This window comes from Aythya marila (assembly GCF_965140915.1).
Source record: "Aythya marila genome assembly, chromosome: 7".
Taxonomy (NCBI): Eukaryota; Metazoa; Chordata; class Aves; order Anseriformes; family Anatidae; genus Aythya; species Aythya marila.
This window is the reverse complement of record NC_139048.1, coordinates 12,099,150-12,119,697: the sequence shown is the minus strand read 5'-3', so window position 1 is coordinate 12,119,697 and position 20,548 is coordinate 12,099,150. Positions and strand designations below refer to the sequence as shown.

Genomic DNA, 20,548 nt, shown 5'->3' with positions numbered 1-20,548 from the left:
ACTTCTGTACCACTTGCAGTTTTTAATTGAATTTCTATCCCATGGATATCATGTCGGAGCCATTCATCTGCTCCACTAAGTCTTCTGATATTAAACAAGTTCTTCCAAGTTATTACTGTAGTACAAATACAGCTCAATGGTTGATTTGCATTGCATATGCACTGCTTTGGCGTGGGGGTAATGTAGTGCAAAAGGCTTAGTTTCCACAGGCACAAGTAAAGGAATCTTATTATTATGGATGGAACTATTGTACTTTCCCCCTTTTTTTTCTTGTTGGAGTGGTAGAATCTGCTCTGCCTGTCTTGCTCAGAGACACAGAGTGGAGAAAGTTCTGTTCAGCTGGGAGATGGTCTTGGACCCAGCAAGAAGACCTGCACCTCGTCGGATCTTTGTTCGTCAGGGAAGAGGCTCCTGAGAATCACTGCAGCACAACAAAAGTCCATCTTCTTGAATTGTTCACCATGTTTGTCTGGTGGTGATGAACAGAGGTCACAGTGTTGATGCAAGGAGTGCAGATATCAGCACTGGGGCAGAGCTGAGAACAGGTCTCATCTCCCAGCTAACCTGTGTGGGGCAAATTATGCCCTGTTTCGGAGACGGTTGCTCTTGCTTAGAGGCTGAGTGTTGGCAGTGACTATCCTGACATGAACTTGGACCAAACGGCAATGTGGTGGGGTCTAGATAGTCCCAGAATAATAAACATTTTCAGCAGTGGAAGTGTGTTTTTTGGGTTCAGTATTTGTAACTAAGGAGACCTGGAGTTTAGACTTTACCACTTTCTCTGCCCTTTTCCCATGTTTGCACAACCTTTTTTAAAAAGTGAGTCAAAACATTGTGGTCTTGCTGAAAGACGTGATTTCAGCCTAACTTTCCTCCTGCCAAATTTAGGGACTTGTAGTCTGATAGCTCGATACTGGAGCATTACAGCCCGTGACTAAATAAAGGCTCACTGTTTGCTCCTTACTGAAATGGTGTCGCTGGCTGATAGCGTAGAACAGATAAAATCAGGGTGAAGTTTCCATCCAAATCAGAGAAAGGGTCTGTTCAGGATGGAAGGTCTGAACTCTGCTCACTGGCAGTGAGTAAGGGAAAGTGGAGGGAGTATCTTTTTTTTCCTAGGCTGGAAAATGAAACATTAGCTTGCAAAGCACTTGATGGGAATTTTCTCAGTAGCTCTAACTTTGTAGCATCTGTTTCATTTGAGCAGTAAAAGGGGAAGGCTCAGGGTTTGGAACAACAAATTTTGGAACAGCAACATGCTGAATGTTGAAAAAGACTCTCAGATTCAAAATTCAAGGTGATTTCCAAGCATGCTTCTCTCTCCATTGTTACCTATTGATTGATATATTAATTATATCAGGGAGTAGTCACCTGTGAAGACAGTGACCCTGAACATCTGGGCTCAGGAGTTGCTATCTTCCAGCTGAAACGAGGGACAAGCCTGTCTCCTTCCCTGTTCACATCTGAAGAATGTGCTTGGCCGCACTAGGAGGGAGCAGAGAAGCACTCAAACAACTGAAATCTTCTTGGTTTGATGTTGTACAGACACATAGAGGTTGTCAGCATCTGGCCTTTGGCACATTAACAAGCGGCTCTGAGGAAATGGGAGCACTGTTGCTAGTCTGCGGCTTGTTGGTGTGAGGGCAGGTCTGTGCCCATTGCAGGCAGCATCAAGGCTCCCAAGCTGTGGATATTTGCAGAGCCATTGATCTGAATTCTCCAGCTGCAGGTCACAACTAGGAGCCGTGCAGCCTCTTTTAAAAACAGTCTCGGAGTGTGAGTTCTCTTAATGATGTCTGGATTGTCATGAGAAAGTATTTGCTGTACAGTAACTTTTCAGTGTTTTACAATGTAGCTGCAAGTTAAGAAAGATGTAAGGAACACCTGGGCACTGGTGGTGGTTGGAGAATTGCTGGAATGTGTTTGTGTGAAGCAGCACCTGCCTGAGGATGCCCAAGAAACTGCCAGCAAAGGTGTAAGCTTTGCTGTAGGACAGCCTCTGGATCCACCGCCATTCTGCGACGTTCACAAGACAACCCTAAGTTTAGTACTCCCTGTCTGTATTCAACTTGCTTTTAGTTTTTGCTTTCCTACGAGCTATCCAGGCAGCATTTAAGAGCATGCAGCAAAATCACATTTAGAACCTGTCTAGAAACCACGATCTGAAAAACTCTGCCTCTTTATCTTCCCTGTAAGGTTGCAACTCTTATATTAGCTGGTGACAGCAATTATTGATGGTGTCATTAAGGATGAGATCCCATTCTCAGCAATTCATTTAATATTTTTTCCTTTTTTTTTTTTTTTTTTCCTGCAGGGATACTGATAAGAGGTGGCAGAATCAGATTCTAAAAAAAAAAAAGGGGGGGGGGTGAGCAATGATGTGGGGGGTAAAAAAACACATGTTTATCATTTGCCCTCATGCGTGAGGAAGGGAGATTAATTCCTGAAAATATTTTGTGTACTAGAGTTATTAAAGTGTAATTTTTGTAAAAATAACGACTTGTAGCAAAAACTCATCATTATTTACTTGCTTCATCTTCAGCATCGGTTATGTAGTGAAGTATGGATGAAGAAATAACTCCTTCAGCTAGCACTCCCAAACACAGTTACTGTTGGCTTGAAAAGACAGCTGCTATTTCACCGTGCTACTCCGATTGTTGTAAATGCTTTGTTTAAAGCTTAGCAGCTGTGTAATAGATGCACATGTACATGATGTAATATCTTGTTCTGTGTTCCCTCTTTCAATAATCACAGTGCTTAAGTCTCAGTATGAACTGTATTGATCCATGATTTTAGCTCATTAACATGGAAACATTCCCTTACGTCTGAGTCGAGCTTAAATAACTGCATGTCTAAAATGGAGTCTGGGGAAAGGCATTTTTTTGACTGCATGGGCTGTGGTTAATATTAAACACACACCTGAGGGGTATTAGAGGTATGAAAAGGCAGGGAAGGGATGAGCTGGGGGAAGTTTGGTGGAAGTTTTTTATCTGGCTAAGTCATGCAGGCTGACTGCGTGCCTAGTTAAGAGTGGGTGACAGGGCTGCCTGAGGTGAAGGTTGTGAGGAACATTGAACCTTCCACTTATGGATGTAATAGGTAGTTTATTTCAGAAATATACTAACTAAGGGTCTAATGCTAAAACACAATCAGTTGAGGAGGGTACTCAAGGCAGCGTGAATCCGGTAGGTTTCCTGTCTAGGCCCAATCCCAGAGATCTCCTGAAGAGATGGAGCAGGGGAAGGAAGTTCCTCTGAGCTGCAGGCCACCCATCACTGCCGGGACTGCGATAAGTCACAGAGATGCACTGCTTTCTCTACATGTTCTTATGCTCAGCATGCTCATACACCGCTGACTGACATCTCAGTCACGACTAAAGGCTTTTGTTGGAAATATTTGAGGCACTGTGTACACCTTCCTCTTTGGTACGCGTTTTATTTTCTTAACTGTCCTCAGAGTATAAACCTTTAGAGCTGTGCACAGACAAGCCTGCAGAACTGCCCCTGCTCCAAGTGCATGATCAGAACCTTGTTGACTGCATGGGGCTTGTTTTCAGAGAGTTACTGTGCAGCCTGCAGGAAGATTCATTCCCAGAATGTTAAAGCTGATGTTAAAACAAACCACGTGCTTTCTGGAAAGGCAGCTAAAAAGGATTAGGAAATAGCTAATGATGAGCTGCCACTGCGTCCTAATTAATCATAGGCTATTGCAATCTGCCTGCTAAAAGATGGGTGACCCTTTATGCTGACATTATCCCTGGGGTCTTAATAGTGCCCTTCAGGAATGTAGCATCATGATTCATCTCCTTATTGCCTTTTGAAGCATCAGGTTGAATGAAGCATCAGGTGGAATGAAGAAAAAATGCCATATCTCTGCTGTGCTTAAATAATTAGACTGAGAGAACTTCAGTGCTACTGCTTTAAAACTGTCCAGGAGCTGTGAGTGAATCATGCAGGGTTAGAATGCAATTGAAGACACCCTGGGTGCTTTAATGAGTTTTTGCTCTTTTTTTTTTTTTTTTTTTTTTTCATTTTGTTTTGTGTTTTTTTTTTTAAGCATGGATCCATGGATGCGGAAATGTGAACAACAGTTAGCTCATCGACAGGCAGATACCCTGAGTGGGACCGGAGCCCAAGCTCAAGTAGAAAGCATGGACAAAGGCCCAAAATATACTGAGTCGTAGACTTGAAAGCTAGAATAGGCAATTACATTGATGTACTCTGACCTCTGACATAGCACAGGGCACAGGGCTTCACATAGTAATTCCAAACCATCTGTCATGGCTGGGAAAGTGTTGATCTCAGTTTACAGTTGAAATGTCCACAAGTATGTGCATTTTTGTGGGAACAAAGGCTATCTTCTGACCTAGATGGTTGTAACAGCAAAACATGTCACCAGGTGTAGCTCTCACAAAATGCTTGCAACAACGTTGGAAGTCTGTGGCAATGCTGGATCCTTGCAGGTCTCCCAAGTCAAGTGCCTCCATTTCTTTCGCTGCTTCTCAGCCTCAGATATTCTCCCTTGTGAGTTTGTAGGGGATGTGCATTTCCTTGTGCTCAGTTTACTATTCCTTCATTAAAATGACAATCACCGAGCCATCTCCTGTGGGATGTGCAGGAGCTGATTGACTTTTCAAGCTGTTTCCACTTTATTGATCTTCTGTCTGAAAAAATTCCAACAGGTTTATTCTCCTAAGACAAAGTGTTTTGTGTTAGATGAGCCTCTGAGTGCTGAGCACAAAAGATGACAGGAAAAGGAGGCTTTTCTGGGGCAAAATTAAGCCTAAGCCAACTGTGGTTTGAAAGATATTAAGCAGTGGGGTCTTGGGGCACAGTGGTGCAGAGATGTTCCGTCATGTGCTGTCAGAACTGCCCAAAACTCACAAGCAGGTGGGCAGGTGGGTTTCCATGTTCAGCATCTGCCATATGGATCCACAATCATTTATTAGCCTTCATGATAAACAGCAAACTTACCTCTTTGGAAACTGTAAACACACAAACTTAGATGTCACTGTCTACATTTTGAAGACGTACTAGCTCGAGTCAGTTGTTATTAATGCTCACAGAATGTATAAGTCTTGCACTCACGTAGTGCTCATATGAAATATTTCCAGGCAGTGTAGCAGTGGTTTTAGCTGTGTTATGGGAGGCTTAATCCAGCTGCTGATCTGACTGTTGCTAAAGCCAATAAACTATGAAAGATGACTGCTTTCCTCATTTTTTGCATTTTTATTCATGTCCCAGTATTTCCCAACCAAAATTCTCCACTCTGAGGAACTAGGAGAGGACGTAGCAGCATAACCCGGCTGTTTAGATGTGAAAGGGAGAGAATCCTTTTGGGACTGTTGAGAATAATCCTGGCTTTTATTGCCCTGGGACCATTCTGTATAACCAGGCCTCCCTGCAAAGCAAGTGATGCAGCCTGCATAAAGGCATTGTCAGCTGCATGATCCAGCCCGAGAGCTCCTTTTCTCTTGTGGATTATGATGTCTGTGTTTTGAGATGCTCAGAAACATTAGCATATAGTTCAGGAGGCTAGGAGAGTTTGCAGACCCTGTCACAGATGCTCCCAGATATTTCAGTGGTAACTGGAATAAGCCTGAAGGGATTCAGGGCTGTGCTGATTTTATGTTGTCCTATTTATTTGTTTCTTACTGAAAAAGAGCTTGTGCAGGGGACAGTTCTGGTAGGAAAATATTATTGCCAAAACAAGCCAAAGCCACAGCAAAATACCTGTTCTGAGCAATGTTGGCCTGAGACTTATTTGTGTTATTTATGCTTCTTAAGGAAGCCAAACCTGTGCTATTGCTTTGTCTCATCCTTGCAGGTTTGAAATTCTGAAGTGTCTTAAAAATGCAGAATGCTCACAAATGTAAAACTGTGAAATGCTTGCAAAATGCTAGCATTTTTTGTTAACGTAGATGTTAGTCTACATTAAGTATATAGAAGGATAAGGTTTACTGACCTTTATTGTGTAAATTAGCAGAGATCTGTCAATATCGTTCATTCATCTAAATTTAATGGGGTCACATTGACTTTAACTAACCGGGGATCTGATGCTGCGTTACTACTTGTAAAACAGGAGCATGTAGAGGCTGTCATGTTGTGACTGGAGGTAAACGTGGTATCCTATCACTAGAAGGGACTTCTTGCAACATATGCACTCTGTTATCTCAGCTGCATCTCATAAGTTTTTTTTTTTTTTTAATTTAAATTTAAATTTCCTTATTAATTGTTATTATTACTTTAATTTTAATTTTCTTATTAATTTTCTTATAGAAGTGACTCAGGTTCACCTGGTGTTCCCACAGTAGTGCCTACCACTGACCCCGAAACAGGCAGTGTGTCAAAGGCACGTTTCTGGCCACAGCCCCCATCCTGGTGGTCACGAGTGGGCACTGGTGTTGATATCCCTAGCTGGAAAACTGAGATTTGAGTCGCGTGTTCCCCTCTGAGTGATGTGACGACTGTCAGACCGTGTTGCTCAAAGTGCACAGGTCCTCTGGATGTTTGGAAGGAGGTCTCTGCTGTCCACATTGAGCACAGGAATGGAAAGTTTATTGGTGGGGCAGTTCCATAGTCTCCCCTCAACGTTTTGTCCAATCCATATTTAGGAGGAGTTTCAGTTTAAATACCCCTAATAGCATGGATGTGATACTGAACCTCTGCAACTTCTTCAGAAAATGGCACAATCAAAGCACTTTCCTTTTGCTAAAAATAATGCAAATTTAAAATGATTAGCTAGTTAAGAGAATCATTACAGAAGCATTTTAGCTATAGTAATAAAAGTGGAAAAAGGTCTGGGAAGGGCTTTGTTTCTAATTAATAATCTAATTAATATCTGATTAATTAATGAGGCTTTGTCGTGAAAGCTGCCTTTTATCTCTGAGGCTGTTAAAGTGTCCTCCAGACCCAATTTCTTGAATATGTTTTGATAAGGCCAGCTCTGTGCTGAGTCAGTCAAGTGGTTGGAACTGAATCAGTATGCTGCCTGATTAGGGATGCATAAAACACCTCTTTGGAAAATTAGAATATATCAGAATCAAGAACACGATAAATATGTCAGATTTTTTAGAACAAATGGGAAGTGAGTAATGATGAGGTGTAGCTCTTCAGAGCTGTATAAAAGTAATGCTTTTCCATAAATTTCACAGTAGTGAAATGACCAGAGCAGAAAGAGGAGAGACCTCTATGAAGCTAGAATGTCTTAGCTCCAGATCATATCTTTCATGAGAACTGAGCTTTTGTTTTGGGTGGTGTCTGCAGGGATGTGGTGTCCTTGTCTCAGGTCTGACTTGGCAAGCAGATGATTCGGATTCTTATGACCCTTCTGGAGCTCCTGATGTGATTATTATAAGATGCATATAGAATAGTTCATCTGGAAGGGACCTTCAAAGGTCATCTCATCCAGCTGCCTGACTTCTTTAGGGCTAAACAAAGGTACATACATACATATTATTAAGAGCATTGTCCAGACATCTCCTGAACGCTGACAGCCATGGGACATCAACCAGCTCTCTTAAGAAGCTTGTTCCAGTGTTTGACCACCCTCACAATAAGGACATTTTACTTTGTATCTAGACGGAACCTCCCCATATGGCTTTGGCCATGGGGACAGTGCGAAAATACATAAAAATATCTAGGGTTTCTTGTTTTCCTGCTTTTGGCTGAGATACAATTAATTTTCTTCCAGGTAGCCACTATGGTGCTGTGTTTTGGATTGAGGAGAAAATTAATGCTGATAATGCACCGATGTTTTAGTTGTTGCAGAGCAGTGCTCACACAGCACCAAGGGCTTTTCAGCTTCTCGTGCTGTGCTGTGCTGCCAGTGAGGGGGCTGGGGGTGCACCAGGAGCTGGGACATACTCCCCACTTTTTGGGGAGAAGCCATTTTGCATTTCCTGAGGTCTTTGTTTCTATTCTTGATTCTGCCAGCAAACATGGGAAATCTGAATCAAATTTCTCTGCTTGCATCCATTCTCTCCTCTTTGCGATGCTACAGAGTATGTATAGCACAGAGGCGTCCTCATATCTTCTGGCACCTAGTTCTAGAAGTATTCTCTTAAATGTTGTTATTCTGTGGGGCATGTCAAACAGAGTGTTGGTACATTACAACGAATGATGTGATCTAACTTGTGATCTCAGGCAGGATGGCTGAGGTCCTTCCCTTCATTTGTGCTGCCAACTCAGTGCAAGAACTTTTTCTAATTCATTTACCGTGGGAGAGATACCTCACCTTGTTCTAGCCATCTAACAGCTGAGCTCACGCATTGGTTGCTATGGTCTGCCTTTATATTAAATAAAGGAAGACACCTTAAGAAAGCAATGCACCCTCACCTATTTTAGGATGAATGAGTCATTCTCTGAAGTTAACAGTCTCTGTCTGGTTACAGAGGAAATACGGATAGGCTTGGGAAACAGAGTTAAATACCTGGTTCAAAGGTAGCTAAAATTAAGTTGAGATAAACCTCTGTGGTATAGAAGATATGGATTATTACAGTGGAAATAGCTATTTTAGTAGCACAATAGGAGGTCCCAGTTGTTTGTTGCTTTTGTGCTTCCTTATTGTGGGTTATTTTGCAGCAGAATATAAAGCAAAGCTTAGGAACAACTCCACCTGCAGCCTGCTTGCTTTGATCAGGATCCTAGTCTCTTTAAACGCAGAGTATTACACAGAGTATTTTGCAATAGGCTTTTAGACCCAGGTTTTATTGTTCGCTCTTGCCTGCTATGAAGTGTCAGGATCCATTAGTTTGGTTACTGCTCTCTACTTCAGAGGAAAGGTTTTGCCATCCTTTGGCAGAAGCAAAATAGCCTGAGTTTCAGAGCCACATTTAGCCAAATCTGTATCCCACAGTAAAGGCGTACTGCCTCTGATGTAGGTGTGTGACAATGTGTGTATATATAAATATATTATTTATGCACGCATATATAAATACAATGTGTGTGTACATATCCTGCCTATATTTGGACACGTTGTTCTGGATAGTGATTACTGGGGTTATCCAAAGCACCCCCATGTTCCTATGGCACAAGAAGAACAGGAATGGTGCAAACACATGCTTTAAAGTTAATGCCCACTGTCACTGTAGGCTGAATATAGAAAAACTACATCTCCAGAGACTGAATTGATGCCCATCTGAGCCATCATTTCTACAAAGCAATGACTGCTTGTGTGAACAGCTCCCCTGCCTTGTGGGATGGTGATCAAATGAAACAGTGATGAGGTATCACCCACTAGAAATGTGACTGATGCTCATATCATCTATGCTTTATTGCCCGTCAGTCCAGAAGTGTAATATTCTGTATTCTGTTGGCCAGCCTCTGAGGCATCCAAAGGCTTCCCAAAGACTCATATTGAAAAAACAAGAGAAGATACCTTTGCTGGAGGAGGGAAAAAAAAAAAAAAAAAAAGCAACACCATATGCTTGTTTGGTTTGTATTTTCTTCCACAGACTTTCATTACTGTCCTTAGTTTTCTTTAGAGGGGCAGGGATGGAGAGAGGGAGTTGTTCCTGTTAGTAGCTGTAAAGATCTTCTGGTACTATATTATGGTCACTCTGAAATCATGGCTGGGTGAAAACAAGCTCTCAGCACAGCAGATGTTTTGCTCTGCAAAGTGAAAGATTCATGGAGTACTGCTACTTGGATTTTCTTGGTTAAGTAAGCAGGCACAGCCCCCCAGGGCTTCCATAGATACCTTCCTTGTAAAATGTCCAGATCCAGACTTTTGTCAGCTGGGATTACCCTGGGGGATGATGGAACTGGACTCTGAAGGAGTCTCTTCTTGGTGTGCCAAAGCTTCAGAGGAGCCTGGAGCTCGGGGAGGGTACTTTGAGGGAGAGGAAGGGAAGGGAGAGACGAACAAATTTTCACAAGCAATGGAAGTTTGTCAGCCTGACTTCTTGTGCTGTGCAGTTGGAGTCTTTGTGGTGTATTACTATGTGAGCTGGGTTTGAACGTTTTCCTGCAGCTGGATGCTCAGAGCTGTGCCTGCTCTTGTGTCTCATGGGATTTGGCTTCATGCTGCAGCTTTTCACTGAGCGTGAATAAGTTTTCTCTCTTTTTTTGCTGGCTGCTGGTTTTCATGAAACTTGTAGAAACTTTGTTCTCTAGGGCTTTTGTTTGTCTGTCAGACTGGGAGAAAATTGGCCAATGGGTAAAAGCAAGAAGTTGTTTGGGGGGCACAGCGAGACAGGCACACTGCAGGCAGACAGTCTGCAGGCACAGGAGAAGATAAAATGTTAATCCAGGCTGAGTGTGCTCCTGATCTGTGAAGCACACAGAGGTGGGATGTTCTCCTTGCTGAAGTGGGGCCGTGCCACCACGTGGCTCTCAACGTGGGGCTGCGGGTGCGTGTGTGTGTAGATCTTGTATCTTAGGAAAAAGGTTGATAATCTAAAATCAGACCCATGCCTGCTCCTTCTCCTGTGTGGACACAGGCAGTGAGAGTAACAGAAGCAGAGAGGAAACCCCCTGACGGGAGAGCTGGTTGCATGCACGTGCTCCAGGAGGTTGATTTGTCCCTCCCAGTCACCCAGCCCCACCATTTGCACCTCTTTTGCACTTGGGAGACTGATTACACTTTCATAGCCTATCCCCATAGCTGAGGAGCTAAGGCTGCAGACAAACGAAATCCCTGTTGGTCTACCTGACAGTGCTCTGAGATGGAAACCATCAGAAGGGAAGGCTCCTCAAAGCTATTGGGACAGCATCATCCTGCCTCTCCGCACCTCTGCTTCACATCCGCGTCCCTGGGATGAACAAATCTCATCACGATATTGGAGTTTGCTGGCTCAGGCCTGTCTGGTAGAATCACAGGGAAGCTCAGGCTGAGCACTACAGGAGTAAGATGGATTTTGTTAGCTCTCAGTGTGCTGATTGATGCCCAGGTTTGGTGGAGAGGAGCTTCTCCACCTGGTGAGCTCATTGAGCCCTGCTGTGCTGACTGTGGGATAGCAGCTGCAGGGCTAAAACACCTCATGGCGTGTCGGGGAGATGGTACTGGAGTCAAACAGACGGTATGATACTATAGCTAGTTGGGAAGGAAAATAATTATGGGAGAATTTGCCATATCTCAGTAAATTATTTGTTATATATCTTACTCTTCCAAGGGGAATGCTCAGAATTTGGTGCCAGGGCATGTTTGGGGAAAATCACATTTATTTATTTGATTACACAAATACTATGATTTTGTAGTATTGGATCAAGTCTTTCTTCATCTTAATCAAGACCAGTGAAGAGATTCTTCCCCATGGCTGTTAGCTACTGCTGATAATAATAATCATAAAAAAAAAACAAAAAAACACAAAACAACCCCCACAGCAACCTTCCCCCCCCCCCCCCAGCAAACAAACAAACAAAACCAAAAAGCAAACAAACAAAAAAACTGAATTGGATTAAACAAAAGTTCATTCAAGACTGGACTACTGTCCCTTGAGTTCTGCTGCTTTTCACTGTGCAGTCTTTTTTTTTTTTTTGAGTATTGCCAGCAGCATGGTTTGCAGCCTGAAATACAGGATAGAGAGGACAGTGAAATGCTGTAAGATCAAGGACAAGGATATGTGGGACAAAATGCACGGACTGAGTTTTTATAGGCTTTGTATATATAGTCAGAGCCTGTTCTGTGTTGTAGCAGTTCCTGTGCTACCAGTGGTTTAATAAGGCACAACAATTTGTTTTATGGAAATGTCGTGTATAAGTATATATGCACACACAAGTTGATATATGAAGACTGCGTTATATATAAAAATAAATAAATAAATGTGATGATGCCCTTGCAAATAATAGGACCCCAGTGATGGCCTAAGGGAACAAGTCAGAGGAAGCAGCTGGGCAGGGTCACTTAGCCATAAAGAGTTAAACCCCAAATTAAAGCAGGCATTGAAGGTGTCACTCATGGAAGAGGTCTTTTCTGTCAGCAAGTCTTTTGTCAATTTTACACAACTAAAGCACCTCTCTTCCCCTCTGCTGCTTTAACAACATGCTTTGGTGTGGATGCTAATCAGAACCACAGGTATGACAGAAAATGAGGTATCCAGTCTACTCATATGGTTAAACGTCTTTAAGTACATGAGCTAGTTTATTTGCAGTTAAAGTCTTTAACTGCAAAGGTGAGCGATTAATGTAAAAGATTGAAGTTAAGATTAAAAACGGAGGTGGAACAGTTCAGTTCCACCTGCAAGTCACATCTCTGAAAACAGTCAGGCTTGGGTTGCTAAAATTAGGCAACAAACTTTTCTTTTTGTGTGCTTAGTAAATACTTGCTTTCAAATTAGGGAATTTGGTGATGTTAGAAGTTTAGCAGATTCGATTATCAAGCTGTATACTTAATGATTTAAGAAGCTGAAAAGGCTAATTGTAGATGCCTGCTTTTGAAAAAATGCACTATTACCTATGCAGGCTTTCAGTTCCTTCATCTCTAGAATGGAGATAATATTTCCCAGTGCAGCCCTTGGGACTTTGTTAGTTTGAATGGATTAACACAAGACAAAAGCCTCAGCTTTTGGGAAAGTGCTATGGAAATACAGTATATTATTGTGATATCCTTTGAGACGTCTCTGTGAAGCCAGTGGTGACTGTCATGATAATAAAGAAAGCCTTAGAGAAGCTAACGAAATAATGATCCTACTTCCTTTCTAGCTATTCTTTGAAAGGGCAAATGCAATGAGTGATAATGGTTTAATGAGAGAGAGTCATTAGGGCATCCAGCTGGCATCTTTAGAAGTGCAAGGCATTTTGGGAGATCAGAAAATGACTAGGAGAATAAAACCAAAGTAGCTCCGTGAGAATATTAAACCCGTATTTGTGTTCTCTTTGAATGCTGATTGAAACCAGTGATCTCTTTCCCCGGCTGGTGGCTGGTACATGTGTACTCGTGCAAGTGGCTTGTTCGGAGCTTCAGCGACGTTGGAAGAGGGAGTCCAAGGAAGCAGTATGTGCTGCCTGTCACTCACTGCTCTGAGCTTAGTGTTCACAGAATCACAGAATTGTCTAGGTTGGGAGAGACCTCAAGATCGAGTCCAACCTCTAACCTAACACTAAGTCCTCCACTAAACCGTATCACTAAGTTCAACATCTAAACATTACTGGGAGATTTCTGACCTGTTGGAGGCCTTGTGGAGTGCAATTGTTTGGCCTGGGTTATTTGGTTTTATCAAGCTGCTCCGATTGCAAGCCTTGCTGGAGGGGGAAAGCTGCTAATTTGTGTTGTGTTGATACCTGGTGAGACAAAAGTTTCAGATGCCTTGTGCGGGTAACTGACATGGGAATACAGGATGTGATTGTGAGATGTTTCTGTGAAGCCCAGTGAGTATCAATACTGTACATTAGTATAAAAGGGTATTAAGTATAAATATAATAGCTCTAGTTTAGTGTTAGAGCTAAACCACAGCACACAGAATTTGTTTAAGACTTGAAGCACCCCTACTTGCTGGGTGTTTGAAGGAGGAAGCTTGTCTCAGCCCATTTAAGGAAAGAACCAGTTCCTCACACATTCAGGAATTGTGTTTGAAATAAGCACAACAGCAAATGTGCTGCAGCGACATCTTTGCTAAAACAAGCTTCAGAGGTTCTGTGACTGCCAGACTCAGAAGCCTGACACCAGCTACCTGTTTTTGCAACGTGGCTCTTTGGGTGTTGTTCTGGACTGCAGTGGCAGTGAGGAGCGTGGCGGAGCTGGGTGCAGCCCCTGGCATTGCTCGGTTCCTGCAGCCACTGGAGCGGAGGTCTGGGGCTGCTGGCACGGTGGCACTGCTCGTGCTGGTGCCATGAGGGTGACATGGGCCTTTGCCCTGCCAGGCAAAGAACCGAGGGTTGGTCTTGGTGCTGACCACTGCTCAGCTGTGGGATCCTGGCCTGGGTAGTTGTTGATTTGTTCTAGTAGGAAAAACCTTGTTTGTTAAGAAAAGCAGAGTGTGAAAGCAGACGAGAAACAAGCAGGGCAAAGCGGGGTTTCAAGCATGCCCACAAACGAGGAGGAGGAAGCTACAGAAAACCCTCTGTGACGAAGCAGCTCTTTTCTCCAGTCACGAATGGGTAATGCCACCCCCAGAGCATCTGCTCCTCCGGGTGGGATTTGCTCGTGTAGGGGCCTGAATCTGTCTCTGTAGCTCAGAAAAATTAAATGCCTGGCACAGAGTAGGATGGGGGTGATTGAGGACTCAAGATGCCAGTTTAGGTACATTTTTATCTAGACGTGAGTTTAGCTGTTACAATTGTGAGCCACATTTGGATTCCTATCTCAAGTCGAAAATCAGCCTACTTAAAATTGTTGTTGATGGGTTTAATTTGGATTCTTCTGCTGGATTTTTCTGAAAAGAGAATTTGTGCTAAGGGTCCCACACCTGTATGTGAGAGCAGAGCCTCCTTGAAGCCCACAGAGATCTCCATGAGCACACCACAGTTCCCTGAGTGCTGTAGGATCAATTGATGCGGTGACAGACCTTGTCCCAAAGGCTCAAGTTTTCTTCTTTTCTTCTTGCTACCCTGAATGAAGCAGAAAAGCTGAAGTTTTAAGAGTAATAACGCTCAAGCTATAACTTTGAGCATCTGTTCACAGTCATTTCCTGCCCATAATAACCACATAAACTCTTCTTGTCTCCTCTTTTCTCTAGGTCAACAGACTATGGCACTACCTATGAAAAGCTAAATGACAAAGTAGGCCTGAAGACTGTGCTGAGCTACCTTTATGTCAGTCCCACTAACAAGAGGAAGGTAAGGGAGAGCTATCGAGCTGGTAGCTATAGAAACAAAATTATGACTCTTTGTTCCTTCCGAGAGGAATTATGATCCTATAGTGGAATCCATTGGCAATTAATCGGAGCTTGAATTTGCTGTTCAAGTCACACTAGTGCAATTCCATGGTTTTCAGTAGAATTGTGCCTGTTTTACTGGTGGTGGGGATGGCGTCCTTAATCTCCTGCTGAAGGGGTTAAATAAGTAAAAGGTGTTTTTTCTTTTCTTTTTTTTTTTTTTCTTCATTTTTTTTTTTTCATTCTTCTGACTCTTACACATTAAAGAAGCTGAACTCACACAAATGCTTCCAGGACTCTTGCTTATACTGACTTATTAGCTAATATGCCTGTTTGCCTTCTCTGCTTCTTTATTATTAGCAATAACAGAAAAAAGGCATTTCTCCCTGCATTTGATGCTTGTGCTTTCCCTGGCTTTGAGGAGAAGTTGGAGGTAGAGATGTAAATGACATTTTCATTGGTTACGTCATATAAGGGGGCCGAAAGGAGAATGTGCTGGGGCAAGTGGGTGGGAAACCTACGATGTGATTTGGCTGTGTAGGAGAGAAGATGAGGTCACAGCTTTCAAACCCCCTGCTCCTGCTTCCCACATGATGCAATTAGTGCTTAGGCTGGCTCACAGAGCGCAGCCCAGGAGTTACTGCTCAGTGCCTTTTTGCTTTAAAATTATTGCCTGTGCAGATTCGAGGGAAGTAGTGGGACAAAGGTGTTCCCAGCTACCCCCAGAAATAAACACAGGAGGGCTGCAGCATGCAGCTAGCTGCTGGCAGTGAACGGAGCTGTTTGGATGGGGAGCAGCACGTTCTGTTTCGTCACTTCCAAAGGGCCCAGCTCTTGTCTCCCTCTTTAGGTTTCCAAACTTGTATTCTACTACTCCTACTATTATTATTACTGACACTATGTTTTCCATCGTTGGTCAGTCTACAAAGTTTTCAGGATTTATGTTTATTTCAGTGCATGCAATCTTAAGGCAGTCATAGCTCTGATTACTATAGGCAGCAATACGTGCTTTTGGGTATAGAGAGGAGAGCGAGAAGGTGGTGGTCAGAGGTCAGTTTAAATTTTTGTTGAGTGCAGAAATGGAATTCTCATAAAGACTGCCTTCGTTTCTTTGTTCTGAGCAAAATGAAATGGGGGTGTTTCATAATAACTCTCCTGGCCTTAATACCCCTTGCCAAAACCAACGTGGTGGGTGCTAAAGAGTTAATTCTTGTTCGTTCTGTTTCCAAAGCAACTCTGCCCACCTGAAATCGGAGGCAATATGCTCAGTTACAAATCCTACGTCACTGGTGTAAAGTCTCCCTCACAAATTGGGGGTACAAGGGTATATGATTATCTTTAGCATTTCTCAAGCTATCAAGCTCACCAGATTAGTGGTCTTTTCTCTCTTTCCTATTTTTTTCCTCACTAATAACACATATCACCATGTAGTGGCATGCAGAACTATCTTTACCCTCTGTTTTCTTATTGCAGATGACAATTTGTATTGGCTTATTTTTTTTGGTCTTATGTTGTTAAGAAATGATTTCTGGACCTGTCTGTCTTCCCTCCTCTCCTCCCTTCTGAAAAATCTTTTGAAGCAGAGAGGAGCTGTGAGGAAAATCCATAGGAAACCAGCTTTAGTGTGGCTGTTGTGGGAACAACTTGTTTTCATTCTTTCCACCTCTGCTAAATATAAGGACGCTGTTACTGTGCATGGTTAAACAGGTGGTTTGTCTGAACCCAGAGCTGACCGCTTTGATCAGCAAAGCGATTCCAAGCATAAATTTAGGTTTTTAGAAATTCTTGGGGAAGATGTCACTGTATTGGAGAATCAGGGATTTGTCAGATTCATTATTATCAGACTTATTTTACACCCACCCACAAAGTTGTGTCTGGCAAAAAAATGCACTTAGGTTGTAATTTTCTTCAGGTCTCTCTGGGCGAACATTGTTAAAATGGCCTGCAGAGTAAGCATCGCATTTTTACTGAGCTCCTGAGGGCAACCACCGATAATGAATCACAAAGCAGTTGGTGAATCTGTTTTACCCCAGCAGACAAAGTCTGGATCCCTTGTGCTTCCCCTCTGACAGCAGGAGTGCTGCCCAATGGCACACAATGCGGTGATGTCCTGTGGGCCTCAAAAATAAATCTCTGAGGCAATAAACAGCGGGAGAAAGATACCACAAGCAACAGGGCATGTGTGCACGCAATGAGTTGTGCAGGCCCTTTCCAGGCAAGGTATTTTCTCCTTAGCCATCAGATATTAGTAGGACCTTGTATGCCTCGGCTCCTGTCGATTTCTGATGGGTTGCTAGCACTGTCTGCTCATTAGCGCTTAGAGGATTAGGAGTTACTTGGAGGAGGGGAAAAGCTTTCCATACATTCATTCCTAATTGATTTACTAGTGAGAAGGATAATTACCTCTCAGCTACCCTGCAGAACTACAGTGGGAATTACCTGTCAGATTTCTTTGAAGCCCTGAAATGCCTCTCTTCGGCTGTTAAATAGAAATTATGCATTCAGCCAAATGCCAGTTATATAAACATCATTTACCTGAATTGTGGCATAACCCTGGGCTCATTTAAAGTATGAGGAAAGAGGATTTAAACACTAGCTTTTTTTCTTTCATTTTCTTTTAAAATAAAAGCTTTTTTGTTTCCTTTTAATTTTTAGTGAGTACATTATAAGTTTTTTTTTGTTGTTGGCTTCTGTCATATTTCAGTGCTCAGTGCTGCCAGATTATGGTGGAGCACTAATTTCTCAATAACATCACTGTTACTGCAGGACTGGGGGATCGGATGGGACCGGGCTTGAAATGCAGGGTTGGAGCAGATGGATGAGGCACGGGTATAACCCAGGGGCTGGGAGCCTGTGTCATTCCCCTTTTCTCGGTCCTGAGAAAGACACAGCTGATGCTTCCTTAACCTGTATAGGAGGGCATAAAGCCCTCAGGGATCTATTCTGCATTGTGGCACTCCAAACATTTGTGTTTTTCTCACAAAGTAGTTTACTTTCTGGAAGAAATACTGAGCTTAATACAATGATGTGGTGAAGTTCTGGAACACATACTGCACAGGGATGTTGGACTTGATGACCTAATGGTTCCTCTGGCCTTAAAATATTGAATTCTCTTTGGGTTTTATTCTCTCCCCCACAAAGGTCATGTCTGAGCATCTGCTATGTAACATTGATGGCAAAAGCAAGTTCCCAGCTAGCTTCCTGTATATTTGTTCTTCTTCTTTTAAACTAAAAACTCTTGTTTCAGTTTAGGTTATATTTTTAGTCAATATTATTAATTTCATGTTCTCTTTAGGCTTCCTGATAAGCTGCTCTTGTGTATTTTTCCCATCCCTCACTGGAGAGCCCCAGCACGGTGTTGAATATTGGCCCTGTCTGCATCTGGTGTCCTGCCATATTTTGAAACATCCTTCCTGCCACAGCAGACTGACAAATGCTGGAGCAGCCTGAAAGCAGCTGGCCCCTCATTCCTATCCTTTGATCCTCTGAGAAACACATCAGTCCCTGTTGTTCATCCATGGGCAAAATGACAGTGGTGACATCACGCGTTTGTGCGTGAAGAGGAAAGCAGTAGTAGATGGGGGAAGAACTGAAGAAACAGTCTCTAGTTTTATCATGGTGATAAATCCAGGGTGGCCTTAGGTCTCCCTGGCTTTGCTGCTGCTAAGTACCTAGAAATCAGGCTCAGTTTGTCAATGTTCATTGGTTTTACATGTAGCCACTGGGAGGTATCAACCCTCCACAGACTCAGAGGTAATAAAGGCATAGAGCCTTGCAGGCTGAGCTGAGGTGGCTTTAGCTGTATCCCCCTGTGGTTCTGGGCACAGGCAGCTCCCTATCCCAGAGCCCCTGCTCGCAGCTGGTGACTTATTCTGCTGATGCCCTGTTGGAGCTGAGATGGAGGATGTCCATGCAAGCTATTTCCTAGAAATTGCAAGTAGCTGTTTGGAAAATGCTATTTTCCATTGTGTAAATTGAGGTTTTGCGGTTCATTATTTTTATTTTATTACAATAATTTAAATTATTACAAGAGGAAATGGCCTCAAGGAGAGGTTCAGGTTGGAAATTAGGAGAAATTTCTTCTCAGAAAGAGTGCTCAGGCATTGGAACAGGTTACCCAGGGAGGTGGTGGGCATCCCTGGGGGTGTTTAAGGAAAGGTTGGACGTGGTGCTTAGGGACATGGTTTAGTGGGTGATATTGGTGGTAAGGGGACAGTTGGACCAGATGATCTTGGAGGTCTTTTTCAACTTTAATGATTCTCTGATTTGAAATGGGACCACCATGAAGTGCTGCCATAAGGACATGAGTGGACTGTGGTCTGCTGTAAATCCATAGCCTCTGGCTTCAGCAGAACAGAAATACTTCCTACCGTGAGCCAGGATGACTTCATCTTCCAGTGGAGCAGCTGCACTGTTCATGCCCTTCTGAAATCTGAGGTGGTCGGGGTTTCACAGCTCTTTTTGCAGCTGGCCAATGTTCATATGGCCTTTATGTTGGTAGCTGAAACTGCCAGGCTTTTACCTGTTCTTCTGGCAGGTGCTTGGGCTGTTTCCTCTTTCACTTCCACATTAAGAACTTGTGAAAGTGAAGAGGAATTTTCCTTGGATGTAGAAAATCTGCCTTGATTTCCAGATGATCATTAGACCTAGCAGTCTCTTAAGTCCTGAAGGCGATTGCTTTCTTAAGAGTTCCTGCCTGGAGCCCTAGTGAGAAGCCAAGGAGCCTGTGTTTGTGATACTCCCATACCCATGAAGATGCTCTAATTGGTAGTGTATTCCAGGACACATCTTTCTCTTCAGTGCATCCACCCACACGGTTGTTTGCCTGAGAGGCCCCATGAAGAAGTATCTGCTTTGCCACAGCCGACGTACACATTTTAACAAACCTGATAATTCCGTGGCGAACTTCAGAAAGGCAAAATATTCATGTATGCTCAGCAGTACACCTTCCTGGCAGATGAATGGGATAGAAGGTCAGATGGCTGTGTGCTCTGAAAAGCTGGGGCTCACAAAATGCATAGCTTTGGCTTTTTCTTTTTAACCCAACAGACTCTATCTTTGTCTGTCTTTAAGGGATATAACAAAAGGCTGCTTTCTCTGCTGGGCAGAGATCTCAGTTCTCTGCTGACCTTTAATTTAATGCTGTATTTTGGGTGTTAGTTATGTATTACTAGAGGCGTCTTTTCACAGCAGCGTGGGAATTAGAATTGTTTATTTCTTCCAAAGTGCTAAGGGAAAAAAACAGTCTCTATTTTAATAAGAACATCTCTCAACTTTTAATTTCCATTTTTCTTTATCTTTCATCTTTTTCTTTGAAAGTTTTCTATTAGAAAAATGGGTAATTTCCACAGTTATGCCTTAGATTCTTTGACTAACTGTGCACTTTGAAATAGCACCTCTTAGAGCTTAAGTGCTCTGAGACCCTGTTCTCTAACATGGGTTGGTCTGTTGGTTATCATGTATCTCATAAATGTTTGCCAATAATGGGATTCATTTTAGAATTGATGCATTATAGGTAGATGCAAACTCCTTCCAAAGGAAGATGAGAACAGAAGTCTTGTGTTTCTGAAGCATCGTTCCTTTCAGGCACTGAGGTGCAATGCTGAATCCAAAGGAACTGTTGTTGAACCATAGATTTCTTGTATTATTTCCTCCATGAAATGCTCTGTGTAAAGTGAATATTCTTGGCTAAGGTGTTTAGTTGAAAACCCAGTTTTCACTGAGAAAGTTTTATCTCTACCCTTGGGATTCCTGTGGAGGTTGAGAGGATGGAGTTAAAAAGCATTTAAAAGAAAA

At 42.9% G+C, this 20,548-nt stretch overlaps 1 protein-coding gene across 1 annotated transcript in view; it reads left to right on the top strand.

Moving 5' to 3' along the window:
- Positions 1-20,548, top strand: part of SORCS3 (sortilin related VPS10 domain containing receptor 3) — a gene marked incomplete at its 5' end in the record, with an annotated part of 274,223 nt that overhangs the window by 105,557 nt on the left and 148,118 nt on the right. Inside the window, one exon of the mRNA XM_082764642.1 lies at positions 14,615-14,714. Coding sequence (XP_082620768.1) covers positions 14,615-14,714 — 100 coding nt within the window. The remainder of the gene's footprint in view (positions 1-14,614; positions 14,715-20,548) is intronic.